Below are 24,235 nucleotides of genomic sequence, written 5' to 3'. Positions count from 1 at the left end.
CATGAGATGCAGATGCAGGTAAACGGGATTGATACAGCGTGGTGTCAAGACAGAAGAAGGAAATGTGCCAATCTTGGAGGAAGGGTGAAGGATTATTTTGGTTATGGATGGATAAGAAAGTATTTTGTTTTGAAATGGTTTGGGATGTAAAACATTTGGTTTATTTTGGGAGTGTAATTTAACTCAATCTTTTGATGATCAAAGGTTCATCTTTTGCTATGGATATGGTTATGTTTAGTTGTGGTAATTTATGGCGTATTGATTTTATTTATTGTGGCCGGTTAGTAACTCTTTACGGGGTAAACTTTGTCAAATTTTTTTAAAGTTCATATTTCCTCCAAGTCTTTATTTTTTTAAGGCTTCCGCATTATAAAGTCTATTTCTTTTAAAACGGGTCAAGGTGTCACATTTAGTGGTATCAGAGCCATGGTTCTCGGACCAATGGATTGGCACATTACTTCTTCTGTTTGCGACACTTCGGTATGTATACTTCTGCATCTCATTGATGTAATGATATGATGGTATGTATTTCTTAAGGTATATATATATGATTTCAAATGATTTTAAACTAAGATGCAATGTAGGAGATGCCACCTAAGAGGAAAGTTGTAGAGGAAGAAGATAGTTCCTCATCTCGAGTTGTTGGTGAGTTTAGTAAGTTGCTCAAGGAGCAAGCCAAAGTTCATGGAGAACAGATCCAACAGTTATTGAGATTGCAGAACCCAGATCAAGGGAGAGGTAGAGGCCTTGTGAGGCAGGAGCCCAGTTCAGAGGGAGCTTATGACAGATTTAAAAGAATGAATCCACCTGAGTTCGTGGGAGGTGCGGATCCTCTTGCAGCTATGGAATGGGTTAAAGCTATTGAAGCAATCTTTGACTATCTAAACTTTGAAGATAATGATCGAGTTAGTTGTGCAGTGTTTCTTCTGACCAAGACTGCGCGCATTTGGTAGGAGGCCACGAAGGTAACTGTCAATGTTCAAACCCTTAAATGGAATGAGTTCAAGGAGCTATTTTATGACAAATATTTCTCCACGGATGTCAAGACTCGGAAAGTGAAGGAGTTCTTGGAACTAAACCAGGGCAACTTGAATGTGAATGATTATATTTTGAAGTTTGAAGAAGGTTGCTTGTTTGTTCCTTTCATTGCTTCGAATGACAAAGATCGAGGGGAACAATTCATGAGAGGCTTGAGAGCCAAGATCAGGAGGGATGTCAGAATGTCTAAGGCCGCAACGTACAAGGAGATCGTGGAGAAAGCTCTTTTAGCGGAACAGGATGAGAAAGAGATTGAGAAGGAAAGACAATTGAGAAGGCAAAACTTCAATCAAAAGAATCAAGTTTCGAATCAAAGTTTTAAAGGGGGATACAAAGGCAAAGGAAAAGAAGAACATCGAGGTAAAGCTCCTGCAGTTCAGTCTGAGACGAATAGGCCTTTATGTTCCAAATGCAACAAGCCCCACAAGGGTGAATGTCTCGTAGGGAGCAACAAATGTTACAGATGTGGAGGTGCAGGTCACATTGCCATCAACTGCACCCAATCTTCAGGCCGAGGACGAGTCCAAGGGCGCATCCTCTTTGACTAAGGAGGGTGTTAATCCTGATACCTCGGTTATATCAGGTACTATTCAGATTTCAGGCAATGTAGCCCTTACTTTAATTGATACTGGAGCTACACATTCTTTTATGTCTGAAATTTTCATCAGATCGTTGGGTATTGCACCTATATTTGAACCTCTCCAGTTTACTATTATGCTTCCCTCAGGAGATGTGATTTGCCCAACAAGTGTGATTAGAGCTTGTCCTATTCTAGTGAATGAGAGAATTTTGTTTGCTGATCTTATTGTCATTCCTATGATTGAGTTTGATGTGATTTTGGGTATGGATTGGCTATCATCGTATCGTGCAGTGATAGATTGTGTTGAGAAGATGGTGCGATTTCCAACAGAAGAAGGTGACAGCAATGTCTTCAAGGGTTCAGGTACTTCGCTTGGCACTTCTTTTATTTCTTGCTTGAAGGTGAATAAGATGTTGGTTAAGGGTTGTCATGGATTTCTGGCGTCAGTGATGGATGTGAGTAAGGAATATAATGTGGATGTGAATGATATTGATGTTGTTCGAGAGTATTCGGATGTCTTTTCCGATGATGTGCCGGGGTTGCCACCCGATAGATAAGTCGAGTTTGTCATTGATTTTGTACCTGGTACTGCTCCTATTTCTAAAGACCCTTATCGAATGGCACCGACTGAAATGAAAGAATTAAAGAACCAATTGCAAGAACTGTTAGATAAGGGCTTTATTCGACCGAGTTCTTCACCTTGGGGAGCACCCGTATTGTTTGTGAAAAAGAAAGATGGGTCACTACGTTTGTGTATTGACTACCGAGAGATCAACAAAGTTACAATTAAGAACAAGTATCCTTTGCCCCGAATTGATGATCTTTTTGACCAATTGCAAGGGGCAACAGTATTTTCCAAGATTGATTTGCGATCGGGTTATCACCAATTGAAAGTGAAAGAAGACGACATACCTAAGACTGCTTTTCGAACTAGGTATGGTCATTATGAATTTTTGATTATTTCTTTCGGGTTAACGAATGCACCGTCAGTTTTTATGGATCTTATGAATAGAGTCTTCAAGTCTTATTTGGACAGTTTCGTCATTGTATTTATTGATGATATTTTGGTTTATTCGAAGACTCGAGAACTTCATCGAGAAAATTTGAGAACTGTGCTGCAGCAATTGAGGGATAACCAATTATATGCCAAGTTAAAGAAGTGCGAGTTTTGGTTGGACCAAGTGACTTTTCTAGGCCATATCATTTCTGAAGATGGGATTACCGTGGATCCAACAAAGATAGAATCAGTGAAGAAGTGGCCTATTCCTATGACAGTGGCTGAGGTAAGACGTTTTCTTGGTTTAGCAGGTTACTATCGTCATTTCATCGCTGATTTCTCAAAGATAGCCCTGCCGTTGACCACATTGACAAGAAAGACAGTTAAATTTGAATGGACAAATGAGTGTCAACAAAGTTTTCAAGAGTTGAAGGATAAATTGACATCGGCTCCAGTGTTGTCACTTCCTGAAGGAGTTGAAGACTTTGTAGTGTTCACTGATGCTTCTAAGAAGGGACTTGGTGCTGTATTGATGCAGCGTGGTAAGGTAATTGCTTATGCTTCCCGTCAGCTGAAGGATTATGAAAAGAATTATCCGACTCACGATCTTGAGTTGGCAGCTGTGGTATTCGCTTTGAAGATATGGAGGCAGTATTTGTATGGAGTAAAGTGTGAGATTTTCTCAGATCATAAAAGCCTTAAATATCTGTTTACTCAGAAGGAATTGAACATGCGTCAGAGGAGATGGTTGGAACTTGTTAAGGATTATGATTGCACTATCAGTTACCATCCTGGAAAAGCGAATGTAGTTGCAGATGCACTGAGTCGGAAGTCAGGAGTTGTGTTGAGTTCTATGATTCAAAAACCTTTATGGTTGGACTTGCAAAGGAATGAGATCGCCTTGGTCGAGAAAGGTACGATAGCTCGACTTTCAGCTTTGGTGATTCGCCCTACTTTGAATGACAAGATTAAAGTTGGACAACAGCATGATAAGCAATTGTTGGAAATGAGATCTAAGGCTGAACTAAAAGAAAATTCCGAGTTTTTTTTTAACAGTGATGGGTTGATGACCTTCAGAGGTAGAATATGTGTTCCTATCGGTGATGATATTCGACGAGATATTTTGATTGAGGCGCATACCGCACCATATTCGATTCATCCAGGTAATACCAAGATATACCAAGATCTTCGTCGACTTTTCTGGTGGCCAGGTATGAAGAAGGATATTGCGTTGTATATTTCTGAATGCCTAACATGTCAGCAGGTTAAGATTGAGCACCAAAGACCTGCAGGATTGTTGCAGTCATAGCCGATACCTCAGTGGAAATGGGATCATATCACAATGGACTTTGTTGTCGGACTTCCAAGGACGCAGAAAGGTTATAATTCGATTTGGGTCATTGTTGATCGTTTGACCAAGTCATCGCATTTTCTTCCTGTCAAGACTACTTATTCGATGAATCAGTATGCCGATGCTTATGTTCAAGAGATTGTTAGACTTCATGGGATACCAGTGTCAATTGTTTCTGATCGTGATCCAAGATTTACATCTGAATTCTGGAAGAGTTTACATAGAGCTTTGGGTACAAAGTTGGCCTTCAGTACGGCTTATCATCCTCAGAGCGACGGACAATCAGAACGAGTTATTCAGATTCTTGAGGACATGTTAAGAGCTTGCATTATTGATTTTCCTGGAAGTTGGGATTTGAAGCTGCCTCTTGTGGAATTCACATATAATAACAGCTATCAATCTTCGATTGGCATGGCACCTTATGAAGCTTTGTATGGGAGAAAGTGTCGTTCACCTTTGTTTTGGGATGAAGTAGGTGAAAGAAAGATGTTAGGACCAGAGTTGGTTCAACAAATGGTTGATGTTGTAGCATTGATTCGAGAAAGAATGAAAACTGCGCAATCTCGACAGAAAAGCTATGCAGATGTTCGAAGAAGACCTTTGGCATTCGAGGTAGGTGATCATGTGTTTGTTAAGATAGCTCCTCTCAAGGGAGTTATGAGATTTGGGAAGAAAGGGAAGTTGAGTCCTCGTTTTATTGGACCTTTCGAGATTCTTGATAGGATTGGTGAGCGAGCTTATCGATTGACTTTGCCTCCAGATTTGGATAAAGTACATAATGTATTTCATGTCTCAATGCTTCGTAAATATGTGTCGAATCCAATTCATGTACTTCGTCACGAACCACTAGACTTAATGCCAAATTTGAGTTATCATGAACGGCCGGTGCAAATATTGGATCGAAAGGTTAAAGTGCTTAGAAACAAAAAAATTGGGATAGTGAAGGTGTTATGGAGTAATCATATCATTGAAGAAGCAACATGGGAACCCGAGGAAGAAATGAAGCAACGTTATCCTGAATTGTTTACGTTTTAAGGTAAATTTCGGGGACGAAATTTTTATAAGGGGAGGAGAATTGTAATAGCCGATCATTCATTTCTTTTATTATGAATTACGGTATTTTATGGTGATGGTTTATGGCTTTACATTATGATATCAATGGTAATGAATGTTATAGAATGGAATAGATATGAATGGGTAGAATAGAAGGTTGAATTTGAGTTAAATAGGTAATGGAAGTGCATTTACGGTATGAAAATGTGGCAGTAGTTGTGATTTTTAGCATAATGTTTCGTATATTGATCCAATTGATGTGAGGATACTTTCATTAGAAAGATAAGACATAAGGCTATAACTTTGACGTTTTGCGTTTTGTTCAAATCATTGTGGAAGATAGGCCAAAAGCGCCCCGAAGTGTGTCGTGCGTTTCGTCGTTCCTCCAGTGACACATGTTGGGAGATTTAGCATAACCTTTTACTCAGACCTCCAAATGACCTGAAACTAGTGGGAGATGCAAGCCAAGACATAGAGCTACAACTTTCTAGTTTACCATTTTTCCAAATTATGAAGGGAAGAGGCGTTTCGGAGGCGATCTTTGAGGAGGCTGTGCGCAGAGCGGCGCCCGAGCGGTAAGAAACTACCGCCCGAGCGCCATTGGTTCTGAAATTTTGTGTTTCAGACAGTATGGTCCGCGCTAGGGCGGTAATATATGACCACCCAAGCGCCCAGTACAGTACAAAAGCGTGTTTTGGTGTTTGGGAAGGCTTAAAATCGAATGGGACACAATTTTTACTCATTTCCCTTCTCCTTCTCTTCTCTCCATCGACTTGGAAGATAGGGTTTCTCATTTTCTTCTTTGGATACCTTTGATTCAAGCTTGTAGTTGGATAATTGAAGTGAGAAGAAGTTTATTTTGGGTCCATGGAGATAAAGTAAGCTTGTGGCTTTAGTTATTGTTGGATTTTAGTGTTGGGGAAATTATGGAACTTATACTTGTGTTGATTTTATGGGTTTATTGGTATGATTAGTTGATAATTGAGTTGTTAATGGTATTATTATTGATATTGTGTTGTAGGAATCCCTCAAGACTTAGCAAGCACTTGTGTATTGGGTTGTAAGTAGAATTTTCCTTTGAATGCATCTTATGAACTATGTATATGTTAAATGGTGTTTTAAATGATGTTAGCTCCTTTAAATCATTGATTATATATATGGTATGTATTGATATGTTCAAAAGAAATGGAATTGAAGCCAAAGGGCAAAATGAAGGAGCTAAGGTTTTAGCACGCACACCACGTGTTTGATTAAATGTTTCAACGAATGTTTTTATGGCTTGATGGTTATATGGTATTGTGGTGTTACCTATGGTAATTCTAAACCCACTTGACTGAAGTTGATCAACATAATGACATGTACTGTGACTGATTTTGACTGAGACGTACATGTGTACCATTGATTGATGACCTATCAATGCCATACAAATGAAAAGAAATTAATTGTGCTATAGATGCCATCTTATAATTGTTATGTATGTATTTTATTGATTGATGGCATATCATGGTAAAGAAATGATACGGATTCTTCCATTGCACTGTGGTATATGTATTTGTTATTTAAAGGTCTACTTGCTGAGTTTTATAACTCATTTAAGTTATGTTCATGAGATGCGGATGCAGGTAAATGGGATTGATACAGCGTGGTGTCAAGACAGAAGAAGGAAATGTGCCAATCTTGGAGGAAGGGTGAAGGATTATTTTGGTTATGGATGGATAAGAAAGTATTTTGTTTTGAAATGGTTTGGGATGTAAAACATTTGGTTTATTTTGGGAGTGTAATTTAACTCAATCTTTTGATGATCAAAGGTTCATCTTTTGCTATGGATATGGTTATGTTTAGTTGTGGTAATTTATGGCGTATTGATTGTATTTATTGTGGCCGGTTAGTAACTCTTTACGGGGTAAACTTTGTCAAATTTTTTTAAAGTTCATATTTCCTCCAAGTCTTTATTTTTTTTAAGGCTTCCGCATTATAGAGTCTATTTCTTTTAAAACGGGTCAAGGTGTCACATGTAGTGGTATCAGAGCCATGGTTCTCGGACCAATGGATTGGCACATGACTTCTTCTGTTTGCGACACTTCGGTATGTATACTTCTGCATCTCATTGATGTAATGATATGATGGTATGTATTTCTTAAGGTATATATATATGATTTCAAATGATTTTAAACTAAGATGCAATGTAGGAGATGCCACCTAAGAGGAAAGTTGTAGAGGAAGAAGATAGTTCCTCATCTCGAGTTGTTGGTGAGTTTAGTAAGTTGCTCAAGGAGCAAGCCAAAGTTCATGGAGAACAGATCCAACAATTATTGAGATTGCAGAACCCAGATCAAGGGAGAGGTAGAGGCCTTGTGAGGCAGGAGCCCAGTTCAGAGGGAGCTTATGACAGATTTAAAAGAATGAATCCACCTGAGTTCGTGGGAGGTGCGGATCCTCTTGCAGCTATGGAATGGGTTAAAGCTATTGAAGCAATCTTTGACTATCTAAACTTTGAAGATAATGATCGAGTTAGTTGTGCAGTGTTTCTTCTGACCAAGACTGCGCGCATTTGGTGGGAGGCCACGAAGGTAACTGTCAATGTTCAGACCCTTAAATGGAATGAGTTCAAGGAGCTATTTTATGACAAATATTTCTCCACGGATGTCAAGACTCGGAAAGTGAAGGAGTTCTTGGAACTAAACCAGGGCAACTTGAATGTGAATGATTATATTTTGAAGTTTGAAGAAGGTTGCTTGTTTGTTCCTTTCATTGCTTCGAATGACAAAGATCGAGGGGAACTCTTCATGAGAGGCTTGAGAGCCGAGATCAGGAGGGATGTCAGAATGTCTAAGGCCGCAACGTACAAGGAGATCGTGGAGAAAACTCTTTTAGCGGAACAGGATGAGAAAGAGATTGAGAAGGAAAGACAATTGAGAAGGCAAAACTTCAATCAAAAGAATCAAGTTTCGAATCAAAGTTTTAAAGGGGGATACAAAGGCAAAGGAAAAGAAGAACATCGAGGTAAAGCTCCTGCAGTTCAGTCTGAGACGAATAGGCCTTTATGTTCCAAATGCAACAAGCCCCACAAGGGTGAATGTCTCGTAGGGAGCAACAAATGTTACAGATGTGGAGGTGCATGTCACATTGCCATCAACTGCACCCAATCTTCAGGCCGAGGACGAGTCCAAGGGCGCATCCTCTTTGACTAAGGAGGGTGTTAATCCTGATACCTCGGTTATATCAGGTACTATTCAGATTTCAGGCAATGTAGCCCTTACTTTAATTGATACTGGAGCTACACATTCTTTTATGTCTGAAATTTTCATGAGATCGTTGGGTATTGCACCTATATTTGAACCTCTCCAGTTTACTATTATGCTTCCCTCGGGAGATGTGATTTGCCCAACAAGTGTGATTAGAGCTTGTCCTATTCTAGTGAATGAGAGAATTTTGTTTGCTGATCTTATTGTCATTCCTATGATTGAGTTTGATGTGATTTTGGGTATGGATTGGCTATCATCGTATCGTGCAGTGATAGATTGTGTTGAGAAGATGGTGCGATTTCCAACAGAAGAAGGTGACAGCAATGTCTTCAAGGGTTCAGGTACTTCGCTTGGCACTTCTTTTATTTCTTGCTTGAAGGTGAATAAGATGTTGGTTAAGGGTTGTCATGGATTTCTGGCGTCAGTGATGGATGTGAGTAAGGAATATAATGTGGATGTGAATGATATTGATGTTGTTCGAGAGTATTCGGATGTCTTTGCCGATGATGTGCCGGGGTTGCCACCCGATAGATAAGTCGAGTTTGTCATTGATGTTGTACCTGGTACTGCTCCTATTTCTAAAGACCCTTATCGAATGGCACCGACTGAAATGAAAGAATTAAAGAACCAATTGCAAGAACTGTTAGATAAGGGATTTATTCGACCGAGTTCTTCACCTTGGGGAGCACCCGTATTGTTTGTGAAAAAGAAAGATGGGTCACTACGTTTGTGTATTGACTACCGAGAGATCAACAAAGTTACAATTAAGAACAAGTATCCTTTGCCCCGAATTGATGATCTTTTTGACCAATTGCAAGGGGCAACAGTATTTTCCAAGATTGATTTGCGATCGGGTTATCACCAATTGAAAGTGAAAGAAGACGACATACCTAAGACTGCTTTTCGAACTAGGTATGGTCATTATGAATTTTTGATTATGTCTTTCGGGTTAACGAATGCACCGTCAGTTTTTATGGATCTTATGAATAGAGTCTTCAAGTCTTATTTGGACAGTTTCGTCATTGTATTTATTGATGATATTTTGGTTTATTCGAAGACTCGAGAACTTCATCGAGAACATTTGAGAACTGTGCTGCAGCAATTGAGGGATAACCAATTATATGCCAAGTTAAAGAAGTGCGAGTTTTGGTTGGACCAAGTGACTTTTCTAGGCCATATCATTTCTGAAGATGGGATTACCGTGGATCCAACAAAGATAGAATCAGTGAAGAAGTGGCCTATTCCTATGACAGTGGCTGAGGTAAGAAGTTTTCTTGGTTTAGCAGGTTACTATCGTCATTTCATCGCTGATTTCTCAAAGATAGCCCTGCCGTTGACCACATTGACAAGAAAGACAGTTAAATTTGAATGGACAAATGAGTATCAACAAAGTTTTCAAGAGTTGAAGGATAAATTGACATCGGCTCCAGTGTTGTCACTTCCTGAAGGAGTTGAAGACTTTGTAGTGTTCACTGATGCTTCTAAGAAGGGACTTGGTGCTGTATTGATGCAGCGTGGTAAGGTAATTGCTTATGCTTCCCGTCAGCTGAAGGATTATGAAAAGAATTATCCGACTCACGATCTTGAGTTGGCAGCTGTGGTATTCGCTTTGAAGATATGGCGGCAGAATTTGTATGGAGTAAAGTGTGAGATTTTCTCAGATCATAAAAGCCTTAAATATCTGTTTACTCAGAAGGAATTGAACATGCGTCAGAGGAGATGGTTGGAACTTGTTAAGGATTATGATTGCACTATCAGTTACCATCCTGGAAAAGCGAATGTAGTTGCAGATGCACTGAGTCGGAAGTCAGGAGTTGTGTTGAGTTCCATGATTCAAAAACCTTTATGGTTGGACTTGCAAAGGAATGAGATCGCCTTGGTCGAGAAAGGTACGATAGCTCGACTTTCAGCTTTGGTGATTCGCCCTACTTTGAATGACAGGATTAAAGTTGGACAGCAGCATGATAAGCAATTGTTGGAAATGAGATCTAAGGCTGAACTGAAAGAAAATTCCGAGTTTTTTTTTAACAGTGATGGGTTGATGACCTTCAGAGGTAGAATATGTGTTCCTATCGGTGATGATATTCGACGAGATATTTTGATTGAGGCGCATACCGCACCATATTCGATTCATCCAGGTAATACCAAGATGTACCAAGATCTTCGTCGACTTTTCTGGTGGCCAGGTATGAAGAAGGATATTGCGTTGTATATTTCTGAATGCCTAACATGTCAGCAGGTTAAGATTGAGCACCAAAGACCTGCAGGATTGTTGCAGTCATTGCCGATACCTCAGTGGAAATGGGATCATATCACAATGGACTTTGTTGTCGGACTTCCAAGGACGCAGAAAGGTTATAATTCGATTTGGGTCATTGTTGATCGTTTGACCAAGTCATCGCATTTTCTTCCTGTCAAGACTACTTATTCGATGAATCAGTATGCCGATGCTTATGTTCAAGAGATTGTTAGACTTCATGGGATACCAGTGTCAATTGTTTCTGATCGTGATCCAAGATTTACATCTGAATTCTGGAAGAGTTTACATAGAGCTTTGGGTACAAAGTTGGCCTTCAGTACGGCTTATCATCCTCAGAGCGACGGACAATCAGAACGAGTTATTCAGATTCTTGAGGACATGTTAAGAGCTTGCATTATTGATTTTTCCTGGAAGTTGGGATTTGAAGCTGCCTCTTGTGGAATTCACATATAATAACAGCTATCAATCTTCGATTGGCATGGCACCTTATGAAGCTTTGTATGGGAGAAAGTGTCGTTCACCTTTGTTTTGGGATGAAGTAGGTGAAAGATAGATGTTAGGACCAGAGTTGGTTCAACAAATGGTTGATGTTGTAGCATTGATTCGAGAAAGAATGAAAACTGCGCAATCTCGACAGAAAAGCTATGCAGATGTTCGAAGAAAACCTTAGGCATTCGAGGTAGGTGATCACGTGTTTGTTAAGATAGCTCCTCTCAAGGGAGTTATGAGATTTGGGAAGAAAGGGAAGTTGAGTCCTCGTTTTATTGGACCTTTCGAGATTCTTGATAGGATTGGTGAGCGAGCTTATCGATTGACTTTGCCTCCGGATTTGGATAAAGTACATAATGTATTTCATGTCTCAATGCTTCGTAAATATGTGTCGAATCCAATTCATGTACTTCGTCACGAACCACTAGACTTAATGCCAAATTTGAGTTATCATGAACGGCCGGTGCAAATATTGGATCGAAAGGTTAAAGTGCTTAGAAACAAAAAAATTGGGATAGTGAAGGTGTTATGGAGTAATCATATCATTGAAGAAGCAACATGGGAACCCGAGGAAGAAATGAAGCAACGTTATCCTGAATTGTTTACGTTTTGAGGTAAATTTCGGGGACGAAATTTTTATAAGGGGAGGAGAATTGTAATAGCCGATCATTCATTTCTTTTATTATGAATTACGGTATTTTATGGTGATGGTTTATGGCTTTACATTATGATATGAATGGTAATGAATGCTATAGAATGGAATAGATATGAATGGGTAGAATAGAAGGTTGAATTTGAGTTAAATAGGTAATGGAAGTGCTTTTACGGTATGAAAATGTCGCAGTAGTTGTGATTTTTAGCATAATGTTTCGTATATTGATCCAATTGACGTGAGGATACTTTCATTAGAAAGATAAAACATAAGGCTATAACTTTGACGTTTTGCGTTTTGTTCAAATCATTGTGGAAGATAGGCCAAAAGCGCCCCGAACTGTGTCGTGCGTTTCGTCGTTCCTCCAGTGACACATGTTGGGAGATTTAGTATAACCTTTTACTCAAACCTCCAAATGACCTGAAACTAGTGGGAGATGCAAGCCAAGACATAGAGCTACAACTTTCTAGTTTACCATTTTTCCAAATTATGAAGGGAAGAGGCGTTTCGGAGGCGATCTTTGAGGAGGCTGTGCGCAGAGCGGCGCCCGAGCGGTAAGAAACTACCGCCCGAGCGCCATTGGTTCTGAAATTTTGTGTTTCAGACAGTATGTTCCGCGCTAGGGCGGTAATATATGACCGCCCGAGCGCCCAGTACAGTACAAAAGCATGTTTTGGTGTTTGGGAAGGCTTAAAATCGAATGGGACACAATTTTTACTCATTTCCCTTCTCCTTCTCTTCTCTCCATCGACTTGGAAGATAGGGTTTCTCATTTTCTTCTTTGGATACCTTTGATTCAAGCTTGTAGTTGGATAATTGAAGTGAGAAGAAGTTTATTTTGGGTCCAAGGAGATAAAGTAAGCTTGTGGCTTTAGTTATTGTTGGATTTTAGTGTTGGGGAAATTATGGAACTTATACTTGTGTTGATTTTATGGGTTTATTGGTATGATTAGTTGATAATTGAGTTGTTAATGGTATTATTATTGATATTGTGTTGTAGGAATCCCTCAAGACTTAGCAAGCACTTGTGTATTGGGTTGTAAGTAGACTTTTCCTTTGAATGCATCTTATGAACTATGTATATGTTAAATGGTGTTTTAAATGATGTTAGCTCCTTTAAATCATTGATTATATATATGGTATGTATTGATATGTTCATGAGATGCAGATGCAGGTAAACGGGATTGATACAGCGTGGTGTCAAGACAGAAGAAGGAAATGTGCCAATCTTGGAGGAAGGGTGAAGGATTATTTTGGTTATGGATGGATAAGAAAGTATTTTGTTTTGAAATGGTTTGGGATGTAAAACATTTGGTTTATTTTGGGAGTGTAATTTAACTCAATCTTTTGATGATCAAAGGTTCATCTTTTGCTATGGATATGGTTATGTTTAGTTGTGGTAATTTTGTTAGAGTAGGTGCCCGTCGAGCCAAGTGTTGGCCGAGTGTTCACAATGAAACTCTATGTATAAGCAATCTTTATTTTAATAATATTTGAAATTATTATCTTGGCAAATCTTTATCTGTATACCCATGCTAGTGAAAGCGGACCGGTTACGGTGGCCGGAAGCGCAACGGAAGTTTAAAATCTAAAATTTTTAGCTCAAAATTTCGGCCACCCCATACATTGTGCAACAAATACAATAAAAACACAAAATGACATTCATAGGGTGTAAGAAAGTGTACCTATCAACCTCTTGAGGTTGATGTATGGCTCCAACTAAGATTTAAAAACCTTAGCTCTTGAATGGAAGAAGATCTACAAGCTTTCCTTCCTTTCCTTCAAAATTAGGCCCACCACCAACTAGGTAGATCCCCTCACAATTTGCACTAGAAAAATGTGAGGATTTTTCAAAGAGAAGTGTGTGTTCTTAAACAATTCAAGAACACAAAATGGAGAGAAAAACTTGAGAGAATTTTGATGGAAGTTTCGGCCATATGGAGTGTAGAATGAGGGAGGAGAATCTAGTCTTGGGGTTGCAAAAAGTTGATACAAAAAGTTGCATGCCAACCAATATTTTATTCAAAAGTATTCCCCAACTCTTCACCTCCCATGCATTCATATAATATAGTTTTCTATCAAATAAAAAACCATAGACTAAATTTAATTATCTCAAACATATTTGAGACAAATTAAATATTACTTGAATTTACTCAAGTCCCACTAGTTTAAATAATTATTTTAATTGAGCTCTACAAGACTCAATATTATTTAATTAATCCAACACTTGAATTAATTTAATTATTTGGACTCTACAAGGTCCACTAGTGTCTAATTAATTCAACACTTGAATTAATTTGATTTAGTCCATAATAATGTTTATGAAAATCACAATTTTCAATTACATTATTCTCTTGGCCAAATTTTAATTTAGGAACACTTCCATAAATCAAAATTTACATTTCTCTCATAGAAGTCATACTTCTATTTTTCTTTACACTTATAAACTCATTTATAAGTCGTTCAACACATTGAACTATTTTCTCCTTTATAGAAGTCATACTTCTAATTTTTCTTACGCTTATAAACTCCTTTATAATCCGTTCAACACATTGAACTATTTTTACTTCTCATCGGGATTTACAAAGCTAGTACTTGTGTGGCCCTCAATGGTTCATTGATACAACTAGCCGTGGGTTCACATCTCCATGTGATTCGGACTAAACATGTCCTTATTCGAGCATACCCCTATTGCTCCATTCTTACTTATCAACTCCTTGATAGTAAGAACGTCAGAACTCAAGTCTGATAGTACCCAACCAATCACGTTAAACGCCTAGCAGCATCGCTTACGTGATTCCCTAGGTATCACATGATAGTGCCTGCAAGAACCATTCAATTATGGTTAGCGTACAGTACGGTCCCTTCAACTCATATATCCCGATCGATTCGACAACCATAAGTTTATCGAGAGTTGTCAATGAATCGATACTATGTGTCATGTTGTAGTTGCATCGATGGTGTAATCTATGAAAACCCTTTCATAATTACAACCATACTCTGGCCAGAGATTTCGATCTACATACACATGATAACACATAGGATATCCATACCCGAAGGTAAGCGGTGAATCCCCGACTACAATGCATCGACTCCTATGTGTTTCGACAGAACACCCAACCTTGCCACCTGATGACCCCATGAGAGTCGGTAAACAAGTCAAAGTGTAATTCTAGCACATAGAGTCTCAATGTTGTCCCGGGTCATAAGGACTAATTCTGTACAACCATAAACCAGGACTTTTCCACTCGATAAGTGAGAACCACTTGGAAAGTCCTTTTATGGAGGGTTGTTCAGTGCACTCTACCAGGAGCACTTATCTGCATGTTCGGACATCACAATGTCCCCTACCAATGAAACATGGTACTCACATCGCAGATACTAGTCTCTAACTCGAGCGGCCTATATCCTTCTTAGTGGCGGCTGAATCGACTAGGAACCGTTTAGAATATACAGTATTACAAATATGAGTTTCATGAAACTCATCATATGAGCATCTCATATTCTTTCTACTATTTGTATATTCAAGGGCTTTATCTATGCAGCTAGCATGGGTATACAGATAAAGATTTGCCAAAGTAATAATTTCAAATATTATTAAAATAAAGACTGCTTATTCATAGAGTTTCATTGTGAACACTCGGCCAACACTTGGCTCGACGGGCACCTACTCTAACAATCTCCCACTTGCACTAGAGCCAACTACCCTTATGCTTAAAACCCATTGATTCGCGATGCTTGTCGAACAATGGTCCAGGTAAAGGCTTAGCTAGTGGATCAACAACATTATCTGCGGAGCCGACTGTGTCAAAAGACACTTCTCTACTTTCCACAATCTCTCCGAGGATGTGGTACTTTATCAATACTAGTTTGGATTTCTGATGAGACCTAGGCTCCTTTGCTTGAGCTATAGCTCCCGTGTTGTCACACAACACCGGGATAGGAGCAACTCCATTAGGAATGACGCCCAATTCTTGGACGAAATTCCTTATCCAAACAGCCTCCCTTGCTGCATCTGATGCAGCAATGTATTCGGCCTCTGTGCTGGAATCCGTAATATTGTCTTGCTTGGAACTCTTCCAAGAGACTGCAGCACCATTGAGCATGAATACAAAACCAGAGGTTGACTTCGAGTCATCGATATCGCTTTGGAAGCTAGAGTCGGTATAGCCTTCCAATTTTAGTTCTCCACCCCATAGACCAAGAACACTTTATTGGTCCTTCTCAACTACTTGAGGATGTCTTTCACAGCTTTCTAGTTGTGGAAGACCGGGGTTCGATTGATATCTTTTCACTACACATAGTGAAAACGCCACGTCAGGACGTGTAGATATCATCCCATACATGATGTTACCAATTGCCGAAGCATACGGAATGCGTGTCATCGTCACTATCTCTGCATCAGTCTCAGGAGACAGACTTGGATAGGGACACGCCATGACACATTGGTAGATGTCCTCTCAAGGACGCATCCATCGAGAACCGCTTCACGATGGTATCATGTATGTGGACTGGGTGAGACCAAGCCATCTTTTCGATCTATCTCAATAGATCTGTATCCCAATACAAAAGATGCTTCACCCAAGTCCTGCATCGAGAACTTACTCGTTAACCATATCTTAGTTGATTGCAACATTCCTACATCATTCCCAATGAGTAGAATGTCATCAACATAAAGCACCAGGAATGTCACAACACTCCCACTGACCTTCTTATACACACATGGTTCCTCATGATTCTTAGTAAATCAAACTATTTGATTGTATTGTCGAATATGAGGTTCCAACTCCTAGATGCCTGCTTTAGATCATAAATAGATCTCTGAAGTTTGCATACCATATGCTCACTTCCGATAGATGTAAACCCTTCAGGTTTAGACATGTAAATAACTTTCTTAAAATCCCCATTAAGAAAGACTGTCTTAACATCCATCTGCCATATCTCATAGTCATACCATGCAGCTATGGCTAGCAAAATCCTTATGGACTTGAACATTACGACTGAGAAAAGGTTTCCTCAAAGTCAACTCCTTGTCTTTGAGTACATCCTTTTGCCACCAATCGCGCCTTGAAAGTCAATACCTTCCCATCCGCCCCAAGTCCCTATGGGAACAGTTCCCACAGGTGGATCCACAAGATCCTACACTTGGTTCGAATGCATGGAATTCATCTCAGATTCCATTTCTTCAAGTCACTTGGATGAATTGGCATCAGATAACGCTTCCTTGAAGGTCCATGGATCACATCCATGGTTAGGCTCATCATGGCCTTCTTCAAGAAGCTGACCATACCTCATAGGTGGTCTCGAGACTTTCTCGTATCTGCTAGGAGCTTGTATCTCCTCTCTTGGCTCATCGGGTGTGGGTTCTATAATTGTGGGTTTCTCTCGAACCTCTTCGAGTTCTATCATCTCCCTTTTTCTATCCAATAGAAAATCCTTTTCCAAAAAGGTTGCATTCCTAGAAACAAACACTTTTGTTTCTTTGGGATGATAGAAATGATATCCAACTTAATTCCTTGGATATCCCACAAAGTAACATAAAATGGATCAACAATCCAATTTATCTCCCACTTACCTGCTTCACATAAGCAGGGCTCCCCATATTCTAAGATAAGAATATTTGGGAGGCTTACCCATCCATATCTCATATGGTATCTGCCTTTGAATGGACATTTAGTAGAATATCTTTTACTTTTAAGTTATAGAGATCGTTTTCAAGTTCTCAAGTACCAATTAAACATTCATTCTTGTAAATGTTGCAAACACCTTTGCTAAATAAACAAGAATATCCATTTTTATCACAATAGAAATGGAAACAATGTTTTACACCAAACAGGTACAAACAAAACATCTCTTAAAATTAACTTAAAGTCATTGTTCAACAATAAGTAAACATCCTTAATAGCCTTGGCAGCAACTCTTGCTCCATTGCCCATCCTCAAGAAGGTCACACCTTCCTTAAGCTTCCTACTTCTTCCCATCACCTGTAACCCATTACAGAGATGTGAGTCACAACCGGTATCTAATACCCAAGAAGTAGAGTTAATTAAAATGTTTACTTAAATTTAGAACATACCGTTTCCAGAACACTTCTGGGCAAGATATTCTTTGCAATTACGCTTCCAATGTCCAGGCTTCTTGCAGTGATGACAAACATCACTAGTCTTGTCAGCCCTAACTGGTGTGGCTGCCACAACGGGATTCGGAGATTGCCTCAACAAGGGCACGTTCTTCTTGGGACGTTGGAAAGAACGCTTCTTTCCATTCCCATGTGGATCAATCTTCGTACCAGATGAAGAACCCACATAAAGAACCAACTTCTCTTTCTTGATGGTGGATTCAAACGTAACAAGCATGTTCACCAACTCCTCAAGGGTCGGTTCCATCTTGTTCATGTTGAAGTTCACCACAAAAGGATCAAATGAGCTAGGCAGCGATAACAGCAACATGTCGGTGGTCAACTCCGAAGGCAGGATCAGATCCATGCCAACGAGCTTGTCCACGAGCCCGATCACCTTTAGGCCATGCTCATGGACCGAGGTCCCCTCTCGCATTCGCAAAGTGATCAGCTCCTTGACGGTAGCATGCCTAAGAGGACGCGTTTGCTCTCCAAAGAGCTCTTTGAGATGCAAATGAATGTCAGCAGCACTCTTTGCACCCTCAAAACGCCTCTGTAGCTCATCGTTCATAGAAGTCAGCATATAACACCTGGCTATCAAGTCATGGTCACACCATTCCTTGTAAGCCTGCAATTCCTCAGGATTGCAGTCAGTCGGAGCCTCAACAGGGGGCGACTGAGTTAGTGTATATGTTACCCTTTCCGAATTTAAGACTATTTTCAAATTTCTTAGCCAAGTGAGGTAATTAGGTCCGGTTAACATGTGTTTGTCGAGTATTGCAGATATCGGATTGCGAATCGAAGACATTGTCAAAATTTGTACTGAAAAGTAAAACAGATAAATGTTGATGACTATTTAATATATTTGGTAAGATATAAAGTATGGACTTTTACTTCATAAATATTTACTCCCACTGTTTTGACATCTTTCACTACCCTCTAGTGAAAACGGGAAACCCCTTTCCTCAGTAGGTACGTAACGTCCAATTAGCGAATTATGATCCCGAATAATATCAGCCAATCACAATTCCTAAAAGGTAGTTTCCAATTGCATCACAATGCAACCCTCTACGTAAACTTTTGTCTCACGTTTGATTAGGACCCAATAATATGACGTCGTTCATCTTTACGTGTCAAGCCTAACCCATCGATGTTGAACCTTAATGGACGGTCGCCATGAGTTCCCTCAATAATATGAGCCGAAATCATGGGAGTTCCACGTAGTTCACATCACCATGTCAATGGATGTCACAGCTTTCCGGCACCCAGGGCTCCCCCAATAATATGAGCCGAGCCCCGAGTACGGGTAGCGTTCATCATGCACCCATTGTCGATGGAAGACAAGGAAATTATAAACAAATTTATAATTCCCCTTTTCGGGCTTGATATTAATTTTGAATCTTATTCAAAATGAGGGTTTTTAATTTTGAAAGGTCTCATCATTAATTTTATTTTAAAAGCTCGCCATGTTTGATCGTATGTTTGCCGGATTCATGCAACTTTGTTATTATCATAATAATAACGCACATACTCATTATTTATAACATATCATGCATATATTATAAACAGTAAACAAACAAGGATGATCAATCGCCCCAATACTAACGGTCCGTGTGAGCTAAACACGGACCTAGGTCCAATCCTAGGGTAAATGCACGGGATGCAAATGCAACATTTACATAAGCTTCCAATATTTACATGTCTTCGATCTTCATAATCATCATGGCCACCATCTTCCAATCTTGATCATCCACTATACTAATATTTACAAATAAATATCCATGGCAAATAGGGATACATCTCATGGGGTGGGAACGGGCCATAAACCAAGCCCACTTTATAAATTGATAATTATTACAATCATTCAACACAAAATATCCTAGCATACACCTAGCAAATTGGGCTTGGGCTTTTGATCATCCTTCATGCATAATATCACATATCATACACCATCAATTAATTATCACAATAATTAATTGATCCAATATTATATATCTTGATCCAATCACTAACCGCCACGATTATAAACTAAATTAACAAAGTATACAAACACCTTTGTCTACTTTCCAATTAATTTATTTATAACTGAATTTCTTGTAAATCACCATTTACTATAAATAATTAAAGTCCAACTTAAATTATTTATTTCATGAGAAAATATTTGCAACTTTTGTAATTTTAAACTTAAGGGCCCAAAAATCATTTTTCACCAAAAACATTTTCGGCCCATTTAAAATTCACAAACATGTTAGCCATCCAATGGCCCAACAACTCAAGGCCCATGACACTTTGATAATCCAAAACACTTTTGGAAACCCTAGTCGTCATCGCCGTCGCCGGAGCTCCGTCGCCGGATTCCGGCCAACTTACCAAAAATTATTTTTTTTTATTTAAAATGATGGGGCTGTTCGGGCAGCCCCTCGGGCTGCCCTAGCTGCCCGAAACGGGCAGCCCCTCGGGCAGCCCGAGCTGCCCGACACGGGCAGCAACTTGCTGCCCGAATTTTTTCCCAAAAACGGCCCTCGATTTGTTGCAAAAACACACTCATGCGGTTAGAAATCGATCTCAACATAATATATATTGTATTTGCTACACAAAAACGTAACCATAGCTCGGATACCACTTGAAAGCGGACCGGTTACGGTGGCCGGAAGCGCAACGGAAGTTTAAAATCTAAAATTTTTAGCTCAAAATTTCGGCCACCCCATACATTGTGCAACAAATACAATAAAAACACAAAATGACATTCATAGGGTGTAAGAAAGTGTACCTATCAACCTCTTGAGGTTGATGTATGGCTCCAACTAAGATTTAAAAACCTTAGCTCTTGAATGGAAGAAGATCTACAAGCTTTCCTTCCTTTCCTTCAAAATTAGGCCCACCACCAACTAGGTAGATCCCCTCACAATTTGCACTAGAAAAATGTGAGGATTTTTCAAAGAGAAGTGTGTGTTCTTAAACAATTCAAGAACATAAAATGGAGAGAAAAACTTGAGAGAATTTTGATGGAAGTTTCGGCCATATGGAGTGTAGAATGAGGGAGGAGAATCTAGTCTTGGGGTTGCAAAAAGTTGATACAAAAAGTTGCATGCCAACCAATATTTTATTCAAAAGTATTCCCCAACTCTTCACTTCCCATGTATTCATATAATATAGTTTTCTATCAAATAAAAAACCATAGACTAAATTTAATTATCTCAAACATATTTGAGACAAATTAAATATTACTTGAATTTACTCAAGTCCCACTAGTTTAAATAATTATTTTAATTGAGCTCTACAAGACTCAATATTATTTAATTAATCCAACACTTGAATTAATTTAATTATTTGGACTCTACAAGGTCCACTAGTGTCTAATTAATTCAACACTTGAATTAATTTGATTTAGTCCATAATAATGTTTATGAAAATCACAATTTTCAATTACATTATTCTCTTGGCCAAATTTTAATTTAGGAACACTTCCATAAATCAAAATTTACATTTCTCTCATAGAAGTCATACTTCTATTTTTCTTTACACTTATAAACTCATTTATAAGTCGTTCAACACATTGAACTATTTTCTCCTTTATAGAAGTCATACTTCTAATTTTCCTTACGCTTATAAACTCCTTTATAAGCCGTTCAACACATTGAACTATTTTTACTTCTCATCGGGATTTACAAAGCTAGTACTTGTGTGGCCCTCAATGGTTCATTGATACAACTAGCCGTGGGTTCACATCTCCATGTGATTCGGACTAAACATGTCCTTATTCGAGCATACCCCTATTGCTCCATTCTTACTTATCAACTCCTTGATAGTAAGAACGTCAGAACTCAAGTCTGATAGTACCCAACCAATCACGTTAAACGCCTAGCAGCATCGCTTACGTGATTCCCTAGGTATCACATGATAGTGCCTGCAAGAACCATTCAATTATGGTTAGCGTACAGTACGGTCCCTTCAACTCATATATCCCGATCGATTCGACAACCATTGGTTTATCGAGAGTTGTCAATGAATCGATACTATGTGTCATGTTGTAGTTGCATCGATGGTGTAATCTATGAAACCCCTTTCATAATTACAACCATACTCTGGCCAGAGATTTCGATCTACATACACATGATAACACATAGGATATCCATACCCGAAGGTAAGCGGTGAATCCCCGACTACAATGCATCGACTCCTATGTGTTTCGACAGAACACCCAACCTTGCCACCTGATGACCCCATGAGAGTCGGTAAACAAGTCAAAGTGTAATTCTAGCACATAGAGTCTCAATGTTGTCCCGGGTCATAAGGACTAATTCTGTACAACCATAAACCAGGACTTTTCCACTCGATAAGTGAGAACCACTTGGAAAGTCCTTTTATGGAGGGTTGTTCAGTGCACTCTACCAGGAGCACTTATCTGCATGTTCGGACATCACAATGTCCCCTACCAATGAAACATGGTACTCACATCGCAGATACTAGTCTCTAACTCGAGCGGCCTATATCCTTCTTAGTGGCGGCTGAATCGACTAGGAACCGTTTAGAATATACAGTATTACAAATATGAGTTTCATGATACTCATCATATGAGCATCTCATATTCTTTCTACTATTTGTATATTCAAGGGCTTTATCTATGCAGCTAGCATGGGTATACAGATAAAGATTTGCCAAAGTAATAATTTCAAATATTATTAAAATAAAGACTGCTTATTCATAGAGTTTCATTGTGAACACTCGGCCAACACTTGGCTCGACGGGCACCTACTCTAACAGCTAGTTGCATAGATAAAGCCCTTGAATATACAAATAGTAGAAAGAATATGAGATGCTCATATGATGAGTATCATGAAACTCATATTTGTAATACTGTATATTCTAAACGGTTCCTAGTCGATTCAGCCGCCACTAAGAAGGATATAGGCTGCTCCAGTTCGAGACTAGTATCTGCGATGTGAGTACCATGTTTCATTGGTAGGGGACATTGTGATGTCCAAGCATGCAGATAGGTGCTCTTTGTAGAGTGCACTGAACAACCCTCCATAAAAGGACTTTCCAAGTGGTTCTCACTTATCGAGTGGAAATGTCCTAGTTTATGGTTGTACAGAATTAGTCCTTATGACCCGGGACAACATTGAGACTCTATGTGCTAGAATTACACTTTGACTTGTTTACCGACTCTTATGGGGTCATCAAGTGGCAAGGTTGGGTGTTCTGTCGAAACACATAGGAGTCGATGCATTGTAGTCGGGGATTCACCGCTTACCTTCGGGTATGGATATCCTATGTGTTATCATGTGTATGTAGATCGAAATCTCTGGCCAGAGTATGGTTGTAATTATGAAAGGTGTTTCATAGATTACACCATCGTTGCAACTACGACATGACACATAGTATCGATTCATTGACAACTCTCGATAAACCAATGGTTGTCGAATCGATCGGGATATATGAGTTGAAGGGACCGTACTGTACGCTAACCATAATTGAATGGTTCTTGCAGGCACTATCATGTGATACCTAGGGAATCACGTAAGCGATTCTGCTAGACGTTTAACGTGATTGGTTGGGTACTATCAAACTTGAGTTCTGACGTTCTTATTATCAAGGTGTTGATAAATAAGAATGGAGCAATTGGGGTATGCTCATATAAGGACATGTTTAGTCCAAATCACATAGAGATGTGAACCCACGGCTAGTTGTATCAATGAACCATTGAGGGCCACACAAGTACTAGCTTTCTATATCCCGTTGAGAAGTGAAAATAGTTCAATATGTTGAACGGCTCATAAAGGAGTTTATAAGCGTAAAGAAAAATAGAAGTATGACTTCTATGAGAGAAATGTAAATTTTGATTTATGGAAGTGTTCCTAAATTAAAATTTGGCCAAGTGAATAATGTATTTGAAAATTGTGATTTTCATAAACATTGTTATGGACTAATTGAATTAATTCAAGTGTTGAATTAATTAAACACTAGTGGACCTAGTAGAGTCCAAATAATTAAATTAATTCAAGTGTTGTATTAATTAAATATCATTGGGCCTTGTAGAGCCCAATTGGAAATAATTATTTAACTAGTGGGCTTGAGTAAAATCAAGTAAAGTCTAATTGGGCTCAAATATGTTTGAGACAATTTAAATAGTCCATGGGCCTTGTATATGATACAAGCCCACTTAGAAAAGCATGCTAGGGAGGTGAAAGGTTGGGGAATACTTTTGAATAAAATAATGGCATGGCATGCAACTTTTTGGACCAACTTTTCCCACAACCAAGGCAACTCATCCTCCCTCATTCACACACTTGAGATGGCCGAAATATTCAAGTCCTTTCTCTCCATTTTTCTCTTCATTTTTGTTCTTCAATTGTTGAAGGAACAACTCACTTCTCCATGAAAAATCCTCTTAATTTTCTAGTGCAAATTATGAGGGGTTCTAGCTAGTTTAGTGGTGGGCTTGATTTTGA

General features: G+C 39.1%; 3 protein-coding genes across 3 annotated transcripts; all 3 read left to right on the top strand.

The window, feature by feature from the left end:
- The first annotated feature begins 587 nt into the window (after window positions 1-587).
- LOC140835296 (uncharacterized) lies at window positions 588-2,175 on the top strand. Its single transcript, XM_073200787.1, has 3 exons — window positions 588-905; window positions 954-1,398; window positions 1,502-2,175. The coding sequence occupies exons 1-3, from the start codon at window positions 588-590 to the stop codon at window positions 2,173-2,175; spliced, it is 1,437 nt and encodes a 478-aa protein (XP_073056888.1).
- A 178-nt stretch (window positions 2,176-2,353) lies between these two features.
- On the top strand, window positions 2,354-5,001 carry LOC140835295 (uncharacterized). Its single transcript, XM_073200786.1, has 7 exons — window positions 2,354-2,357; window positions 2,459-2,552; window positions 2,655-3,162; window positions 3,379-3,677; window positions 3,880-3,994; window positions 4,081-4,198; window positions 4,394-5,001. Exons 1-7 carry the CDS (start codon window positions 2,354-2,356, stop codon window positions 4,999-5,001), a joined length of 1,746 nt encoding a protein of 581 aa, XP_073056887.1.
- Window positions 5,002-7,211: 2,210 nt separating this feature from the next.
- On the top strand, window positions 7,212-8,799 carry LOC140835294 (uncharacterized). Its single transcript, XM_073200785.1, has 2 exons — window positions 7,212-8,022; window positions 8,126-8,799. Exons 1-2 carry the CDS (start codon window positions 7,212-7,214, stop codon window positions 8,797-8,799), a joined length of 1,485 nt encoding a protein of 494 aa, XP_073056886.1.
- The last annotated feature ends 15,436 nt before the right edge of the window (window positions 8,800-24,235 follow it).

The sequence above is a fragment of the Primulina eburnea genome, chromosome 6, assembly GCF_022965805.1.
Source record: "Primulina eburnea isolate SZY01 chromosome 6, ASM2296580v1, whole genome shotgun sequence".
In the NCBI taxonomy this organism is placed as follows: domain Eukaryota; kingdom Viridiplantae; phylum Streptophyta; class Magnoliopsida; order Lamiales; family Gesneriaceae; genus Primulina; species Primulina eburnea.
The sequence above is the reverse complement of the archived record's forward strand: the minus strand, read 5'-3'. Positions and strand labels throughout refer to the sequence as shown.

Coding starts and splice junctions, on each gene's coding strand:
- LOC140835296 (XM_073200787.1), top strand. CDS start 588: ATGCCACCTAAGAGGAAAGTTGTAGAGGAAGAAGATAGTTCCTCATCT. Junction 906..953: donor ACTTTGAAGATAATGATCGA/GTTAGTTGTGCA, acceptor CGCATTTGGTAG/GAGGCCACGAAGGTAACTGT. Junction 1,399..1,501: donor AGGAAAAGAAGAACATCGAG/GTAAAGCTCCTG, acceptor CAAATGTTACAG/ATGTGGAGGTGCAGGTCACA.
- LOC140835294 (XM_073200785.1), top strand. CDS start 7,212: ATGCCACCTAAGAGGAAAGTTGTAGAGGAAGAAGATAGTTCCTCATCT. Junction 8,023..8,125: donor AGGAAAAGAAGAACATCGAG/GTAAAGCTCCTG, acceptor CAAATGTTACAG/ATGTGGAGGTGCATGTCACA.
- LOC140835295 (XM_073200786.1), top strand. Junction 3,163..3,378: donor TATTGATGCAGCGTGGTAAG/GTAATTGCTTAT, acceptor GAACTTGTTAAG/GATTATGATTGCACTATCAG. Junction 3,995..4,080: donor ACTTCCAAGGACGCAGAAAG/GTTATAATTCGA, acceptor TCGATGAATCAG/TATGCCGATGCTTATGTTCA.